This window comes from Plecotus auritus, assembly GCF_963455305.1.
Source record: "Plecotus auritus genome assembly, chromosome: 5".
Taxonomy (NCBI): domain Eukaryota; kingdom Metazoa; phylum Chordata; class Mammalia; order Chiroptera; family Vespertilionidae; genus Plecotus; species Plecotus auritus.
Window position 1 is genome coordinate 138,709,222 of NC_137776.1, and position 8,469 is coordinate 138,717,690.

The 8,469-nt window shown below is 49.3% G+C and overlaps 1 protein-coding gene across 3 annotated transcripts; it reads right to left on the reverse strand.

Annotated features, from left to right (window-relative positions):
- Positions 1-263: 263 nt before the first annotated feature.
- Positions 264-7,245, reverse strand: DMRT2 (doublesex and mab-3 related transcription factor 2; the record flags this gene model as incomplete). 3 transcript variants are annotated; one of them, XM_080668627.1, is made up of 4 exons in its annotated part: positions 264-2,489; positions 2,874-2,950; positions 4,515-4,617; positions 6,721-7,245. In XM_080668627.1, the coding sequence occupies 3 exons, from the start codon at positions 7,243-7,245 to the stop codon at positions 2,886-2,888; spliced, it is 693 nt and encodes a 230-aa protein (XP_080524753.1). In that variant the 3' UTR covers positions 264-2,489; positions 2,874-2,885. The 3 variants fall into 3 exon arrangements, with proteins under 3 accessions (XP_080524753.1, XP_080524751.1, XP_080524752.1); XM_080668625.1 differs by lacking the exon at positions 2,874-2,950 and having other exon boundaries at positions 270-2,489; XM_080668626.1 differs by lacking the exons at positions 4,515-4,617; positions 6,721-7,245 and having other exon boundaries at positions 270-2,489; positions 2,874-2,912.
- Between the last annotated feature and the right edge of the window lie 1,224 nt (positions 7,246-8,469).

Genomic DNA, 8,469 nt, shown 5'->3' on the forward strand with positions numbered 1-8,469 from the left:
CCCCTGGAGATTTACATGAGCTCATCAGTAGCAAAATCATTTCTAAATAAGTTTAAATGTTTTCCAGAGCAAGAAAGAAACTCTTTAAACTCCTGACTTTCTTGGCACATTCCACACACCCACCTAATGTTCTTGTTATCCAAACCAGAGCAGAGCTGAAAGTAAACTCACTCTAAGGCAAAATTAAAAGGTGAGGTATTTGGCTCTTGATTTTGTGTTGAAATGACTATAACATCTTAGAACTTAACTTGGGGTCCACAGATGAGGTCTTCAGAGATACATTTAATAACGCTCATAAATATCTTACTTTATCAATCATATAGAACAGTTAACATTTTTTTTTTTTTTAGCAAAACAAGAGAGTAATAATGAACATAAAAAACAGAGGGTGCAGGAAACAGAGGGGAAAGGTTTAAGAAACAATAAGCCACCCCCATGCTGTGATAAACTGATGCCTTCAAGCAACTGGCAGCTGAAGCAATTTGAATAATAAGAGCTTTTAACTCAGCAAAGAGCTACATTGAAAACCTTCCATACTGGTGGAAAATGTGAGACACATGGACCAGCTGAGAGTCCTGGACCTCCTTTTAAATGCCTGCTGTCACCAGTCCTTAGGAAACAGAAGTAACACAAGAGCTTAGAGACAGTTCAACCATGTACCATCATGATTTAAACGGACTGCACCTTACAAGGGAACCTGCTCTGGGCTCCTAGCAAGCAAAAATCATAGAATGAAGGTTCAACAGAAAAAGGCAGCTTGAGGCCCTACGTACACATCCCCAACAGGGAAGGACATTGGACCCAGAGAGTTAGAAGATCCATTCCAAGAACCTATCTCATCATATGAACAAGATATTAAACTTCATTTCTCTTCAATTTAATTCAACTTTATCCACTCACACAAAATTACGATTCTATAAACATGCAAATCTTCCCTATGCTCTCCATAAAACTATTTTTGCCTCAGTCTCGAATAGCCATATTTACATGCCTTCCAAAATGCAAAATGTAAGGCATTATAAAGGTTCTCCTGTGGCCCCCAGCAAACAGTAAGAGCACTTGAAAATACAAAGAATCATAGAAAAATAAAGATCACTTTTCACGGACACTAGCTTTTTCACCTAGACAGAGACAACTATTTACTTCAGCAAATACTGCGTCTTTTATAAGGCAGTGTCAAATTTTATTGCTTTTGAAATAATGTGTAAAGTGTGAAACTTTACAATTTGCACATAAGCAATTTCCAACTTTAAGTTTAAATATGTGGTGAGAAGTACATGCATATGAATATAAATCTTTTAATCACCATCATTTACATTAGAAATTTCTTTATACAAACATCTTAACTTTTTTTTCTTTAAAAAAAAAAAAATCAGCAACTGGTAAGAACCCTCTGAGACTGCAGAAAATCCAGCTTTCCATTTCAGCAGGCTTTCACTGAGAGATGTGAGTGATGGCAGATGAAGGCCTCTTGAGAATAGACTCAACAGAAAATGACAGCGGTTCATTCACCGAGAGTTTTGTTCCAACTTGTTTGGCTACAAAAAGGTCTTTTGCGCATCTATCTATTGTAAATGTGTACTTCTGGTTCTCCTTGACTAAACACTCTCTGTGTTTCTTAGGGGCCTCTTCAAAGGCCTCTTTGACAAATGGTGTTTTCAACTCAGGACCTGATTTGTCATTAAGAGTTTGCTGGAATAATGAGTGGAATGGATTATGTTTAAGTGGCAGAGGGTGCCTGGTGCTTTCTTTGCTGATCTTGGTTAAGATGTGCCCTTGAGCTGCCAGGGAGTCCGTGTCAACAACTGGAGAGAAATTCCGTCGGGGTGGGGAGAATGCAGACCTCTCAGGGACAGCCTGGTGACCCTGAAGGTCACTTCTTGAGGTCTGGACCTCAGGAGTGTGAGGCAGCACCAGAGAGCCTTCCAATTTGGGTGGCATCACGTCGTGTTCGGCACTGAGTCCATCCTGGACTGGTACTCCCTTCAAGTCCCAGCTGGCCCCAGATTTCAGGGCTTGAACCGAGGTGGTGGTGTTTAGCAGGCATTGCTGGTAGAGGAGAGTGTCACTAATGGGGCCACACTTGGGCCAAACTAAAAATCTTGAGGACAAGGGATACTGTCTGTAAGTCGTGGCCACACTGACATTTGAAGAAATTAGCTCCATATTCCCAGACCCTGAATACTGCATGGTTAGATCAAGACAGGTGGGCAAAAAATTACAGAAGTCTTTGCTTGGTGGTTCCACTGGGGTGGGGCTGTAGGCACTTTTGTAGTTGTATTCAGGTCCATGCACCATGCGGTTGGGCAGGAACAAGGCAGCAGCTTGGGAAGCTTCCAGCATCTCCCTCTCTTTATATTCTCTCTCCAGCATAATGTTCTCCAACTCTTTATCAGCAAAGGCCCGCCTTTTCCTCATCCGGTCACTTACTGGGGGAGGTAGAGGTAAGCTCCCTCCCACATAAGTCTCTGCTGGAATGGGGCGGTAGCCTAGAATAAGCAAGCATTGCACATGAAAGAGATTAACATCTAGGAAAGAAAAATCTGGAAACCCAGAAGGCAACAGAAACACTGCAAATTGGCAGAACAAGTGTTTACAGTTCTGTATCACTAACATTTTTATACAGAAAGCAAAAGTATTGGTTCAATTTAAAATTGTTCCCTTTGGGGGAATGTGTGTGTTGTAACTTTTTGTTATTGTTTTGCAGTTATAAGTGTGTTTGTTTATTTTGACAAGTGCACTTTACTGGCTGAAATTTCAATATTCTTCCCAGGCTCCTACACATTAAGAGATAAGGCTGCTTATCTTACTTCAATCGATGATTTATTACTATCCATATCATCTCATTCCATTATTAAAAAAGATATCTATACCTAGAGCTGATGTCACTTAGTTTCTAAAGATGGCTCATTATGTACATTGTAACAGTTGGAGAATAATCCAAGGAGAACTAGGAAAAAAGAGAAAGTTAAAGTAGATTAGTGAGGAGAAAAACAGAAAAGACATAGGAAACAGGGAAACACAGAAAACTAAAAAGAGCTGTTAACTAGTCAGATTCTTCAGTGAACTTTGAACCAGGCCAGTACCCCTGACTACTATACTAGTACAAACAAGCAAACAAAAGTGGGGGCCAGGCACTGAGATGCCCTGTTATATTGAAAATAACTAATACATCGTTTTTCCCAAGCACTAATCATGTTGGCCAGATACCCACATGGTGGAACATGCAATCATTAGAACATAGATTAAGTCATCGCACACTTTATGAAGTCAAAACCAAAAATCAGTATAACAACATAAATAGAATTCCTGGTAGCATAAAATGCTATCATCCCCAAGCACTCGCCACCATCAAATTTGTTTGAAGGATCCATTGTAATGTTTTTGTTTATATAGTGCCAAACCCATCGTACTCATTTGCAAATAAAATAAAATGTGAAAATCAATGTTTCCTTTTCTATAGTAAGTTTTTTGCCAGGAAGTTATTTACTTAAATTTACTATTCCATTTCATCCTCCCACTTCTTAAATTGCATTGGCACAATTTCAGTTTATTAGTGTGGTCCCTATGGTTATAAAATTTGTTTAGCCAGTTTGTAATCAAATTCATTTTTTAATGCATCAGAAACTATTCTAAGGTCAGAAGTACACAGCACAGGGTAAGACATAAAGTTTAGAGCCTGTCCAGAACAAACTCAATTCAGAAGCCACATAAGAAAAAACAAAATTCAAATGTCTACTTAAAAAAAAAAAATCTGCTTTCAACCTGATTCTTCTGATGTGACATTAGAGCAAATATAAACTTTTCTTTTCCTTAAATGGTGAAAGATAGTATATTATTTATCAGATTAATAAATAAATTCCAGACCCAAACAGAGATGCTTTGAAAAATCAGTAATATTTTAAGAAAAATTAATGTATCCCCAGGCTTTAGAGAAAGTGAAAAATGGAGTTAGAAATTTCACACTGTTCAAATTCAATCTCAACTTTGCTTGTTTGATTCTACAATCTCAATTATCAAAATGATAAATAAAGTGTGGAATAACCACAATTACAGATAATCCAGGAGGGAAATGGTAAAATGAAAAAGAGTGGAATCAGGTTGATCACCCAGACTAGAAGTCTTTGTTAGTGTGGGTACTGTTAAACTCCTCACTTGACATACTCTATTCAGTTCCAACAACGAAATAAATGTTTTAAATTTATTTCCTTTCAGGACATCTGCCCTGAATCACGTGGGAGTGTGTATCTTTGTACACCACTCACACTAGGGCAAATTTCACATGCACTCCATCCTAACCCAACAAAATTATCAGTGACAAAAACAACAGGAGGTGTGTGCGATTCATTTTCTCAGATCCTGATTTCCTTCCTCCAAACAAAACCTTCTAATAAAGGTATATTCCCCTCAGATTACTCCTTCTGAAGTTAATAAAAATACCATACAGCCAGAATGGTGAGAATCACTCAGAACCTGCTATTAAAGGCTAAAGGGATGATTTTGCGTTGTTTTACCTTCTAAAATACTTTTGGCCAGCAGACTGGGTGCCCTCACTTGCCTCTGATACACGGCTTTGCGCTCGAAATTATTCTGTTTCCCGGAAAGCCCCTTCTTGTCCTGTAAATACAAGAAACATAATCATTAATGCCCTGAAGAGAAAAGAGAAGGAAAAGGGGTCAGCAACTCTCCCCGACCTAAATGTACTTAATTTTCCTATCCCCTGTGAAAACGATTCCAAACTTATTATTAGCACGCCTTAATCCCAGGGCAAGGAGCTAGCTCTGTCCGAAGCCACCCACTGGGAACGCGGTCCGGCTTCCTCTGGGGCTGCTTTGCTAGGATCACCCCAGACACACCCAGCAGCCAGAAGCAGGGGGACGTCCCGGAGGAAGGAAGTCCAGTGGAGCAGACGGTGGGAGCCCAGCCTGAAACAGCACCGGGTCCTCTGGGCCAGAGGTGGGACTAAAGGTGCCCAAGACCTGCCCCTGGGCAGTGACTTGGACTGGTTTCTCCTCAGCGGGACGGATGGTCCGGGTGCGGGGTGGAAGGAGAGCTATGAGGGTCTGTATGTCTTGGACTCCCCGGTCGGGCCGAAAACTCCGGATAGCTCACTGGGCGTCTGGGACTCACCAAGGCGAACAAAACCCTCCGAAGCCGAGAGGGAGGCAGCACAAGACCTAGCTGCCGCCATCCCCGCCTGGTGGGTAGGCTTCCGGGCCCTGCGACGCCTCGGTCCAGCCCAGCAGGCCAGGCCGTGGGGAGCGAAGACACGCAGGGCAGGGTCCCGGTGAAACACACCGGGCGCGGGAGGAGGCCAGTCCGAACCCAGAGCAGGGCCACGTCGGGCGTCCAGCGCGCACTCTCCGCGGCCCTTGGGATCCTGCTTTCCTTGAGGGTCACTGTTTTCCATGTGTACGGTGATCCACTCCCTAGCCAATCCTCCACAATAAGTAAAATTAAAAAATCTCTCCCTAGCCGGTTTGGCTCAGTGGACAGAGCGTGGGCTTGCGGACTGAAGGGTCCAGGGTTCGATTCCCGTCAGGGGCACCTACCTCACCTCGGTTGCAGGCTCCCGGCCCTAGTCGGGGGCGCGTGCAGGAAGCAACCCATCGATGTTGTCTCTCTCACATCGGTGTTTCTCTCTGTCTCTCCCTCTCCCTTCCACTCTCTAACATTCAATAGAAAAATATCCTCGGGTGAGGGTTAAAAAAACAAACCTCCTCCCGCCCTGAGTGTGGTGTGGGAGGGGGAAGCGCCCGTCCCCAGAGCTCCCCGCGCTGGTGCTGGAACACGTGGGAACCTCCAAGCGCTAAAGGGATGATGGAGGGTCTCTCGGGCCTCTCCCAGCAGCAAACTCCGCTCTCCGCACAGCGGGGGCCCAGGGAGCGAGGCCGCAGAGACCCCTCCCTCCACCGGCGCTTACGTAGTTCTCGGGGCTAGAAACTGGCTGCGTGGTCTTGAGTTGCGGACACCCAGCTTCCCCACGCAACTTCCCGTCCCATCTGTAAAATGGGCACCACGCTCAGCCTTCACTACAGGGCCCGGGACGGCGGGAGCACCGAGCCCTGGCGGCTGCTTCTCGGCCATCAGCACGAGTGCAGCGCTGAGCGCCGCGACGGACGCCGGGCACTGCACCAAGCCCTCTCATCCTCCTCCCGACACCACCAAAATAAACTCTTAAAATGTGAAAAATAAAATGCCTTTCCCGTAATGTCCCAAGCGGGCCTAAGCACTTTCAGGAGCCCCGACAACCCGTTTGTTTAGTTTTGTTCATCCTCACCTGAGGATAGTTTTTTCCACTTATTTTTAGAGAGTGAAAGGGAAGGAGGGAGAAGGAAAGGGAAGAGAGAAAGGAGGGCGAGATCCTTGGTTGTCTCCCGCAGGCGCCCCGACCGGGCCGGGCTCCAGCCTGCAACGCAGGTACCTACCCTTGGCCCCGGAATTAAACCCGCGAACCTCTGGAGCGCGGGCCGACGCCCTGACCATCGCGACACACCGGCCAGGGCCTGACTGCGTTTTAAACACAAAATCTTTTCTACAAAGTTCCCGGGCAACGCCCAGGGCATCCTCCCTCCCGACCCCGCCAGCCGTCACCGGGAGAGAAGTGTTCTCCCACCTTCCGAGAGCCTGTCCCGCGCCCCAAGGTCGCGGGCCGGGTGTGTGGGAGCAGCCTGCCCCCTCCGGCCCGGCACCCCCCGCGGCCCGGGCGCCGGTACGCACCTCCGTGGCCTGCTGCCTCCGGAGCGCCACCTGGGCGGCCATGACGCGCTGCCGCTCCACCACCAGCAGGCAGTTGGCGCACTGGCAGTCCCGCCAACGGCAGAAGCGCTTGTGGCCCTTGAGGCAGGACACCACGCCGTGGTTGCGGCAGCGCGCGCACTTGGGCGTGCGGCTCAGCTTGCGCGGCTCCGCGCCGCCGCCCGCGCTCGCGCCGCGCTCCGGGTGCCCGGCGGGGGCCTGCGAGGCCTGCGGCGCCGGCGACGGCCTCGGCGGGACGCCTCCCTGCTGCTCCGGCCGACCAGACGCCCGTGGGGACGCGCCCGCCTCCTCGCCGTCGCCCTCGTCCTCCACGTCGTCGTCGTCCTCGTCCTCGTCCTCATCGTCCTCGCCGTCCCCGTCGGCCGGCGGCGGGCTGGGCCCTGGCGGCATCGGCGGCAGCTCCCCGCGGCCGTCCTCCTCCAGCTCCAGGCTCTCCACGTCGATCTCCCAGTCCCCGGCCGCCAGGCCCGCCTGCCGGTCGGCCATAGCGCGTGGCCCACGCTCCGTCGCCTGCACCCTGTGAGACACGAAAGACCCCAAGACCCACAGGCCGCAGTGAGGCACCGTCACCAGGCCTTGGCCCCAGACCTCCCGGTCGTCCTGCCTGCAGCCCCTTGAGGAGCCCTGCTCTTCACCCGCTCCTGACAGCCAGGCCACACGTGCCTGCCTTGTATCTTTTGGGTCCCCAGGGACCTCCAACCTAACAAGTTTTTACCTATTAATTCTAAGTGGTCTGTGAACACCTGACCTTTAACCGCAGCCTCTCTAGCTATACACGCTTTACAAATCACATTGTGTCCAGCGAGGCCGGCTTAGACCCCTTGTCAGACTTTTCCCCTTCCCCAACTACTATGGCCATGATGTATATAAAAATGTCAATGAAAGAAATATTTTCCTTTTGATCACAAGGGGCCCTTCAGAGAGGTACCGCCCTATGGTCCAAATGTCTCTCATCCCCCTACATCACCACAAAGACCCCTTTTTGGGCTTGGACTTCTCCTCTCCCATTGCCACCCCAGCTAATAGGTGACTAACAACCAAAGTGTTGGGGGTTGTCATTACAGTCCCATAGGGCCACTGGGCAGGGAGATGCAGATGCCCTTCCAGCATCAGCAGCGCTTGGGCCATGCTGGGCTGAGCCGTGCGGGCTCTATGCACATAGGGCATGTTTTGCACTTTAAGGCAAGGCTTTCAAGTAAATTAGAAAAGATAAGGAAAGGTGGTTAGCACCCGTTGCCCTCCCGGACACCCCAGCAACATCACAGCACTCACCAAGACTCTGAGGCCCAGGCTAGCAGCCCAGGCAAAAGAGATCCAACCTTGGGACCTGGCTCTTGAACTGCTGGCTGTGCTTGCAAACAGAAATCGGGGTCGTCACACCCTGCCACGAAATCGGGGGCTGACAGCTGGAGGCCCGGAGCCCACCGGATGGGGACTTGGGTAGAAAGGGGATGGAGGTGAGTCAAGTCCTTACGGCCTCGCCCCACACATCCCGGTCTCTGCAAAGATCAGACCGGTCCTCGGCAGTCCGGGGCGCTAAACCTCGCTGAAGCTACTTTCGACTTCCTCGGCCCTAAGCTGGGCGGGAAGGGTCAGGCCGCCCAGGCCTGGCTCAGACCGCGGACTCGCGGGCGGGCGGGCGGGCGGGCGCACGCAGCGACTTGAGGCGCGGCGCTCCCCGCAGCAGTCTCCAGCCTCCGCTGCCTTTCC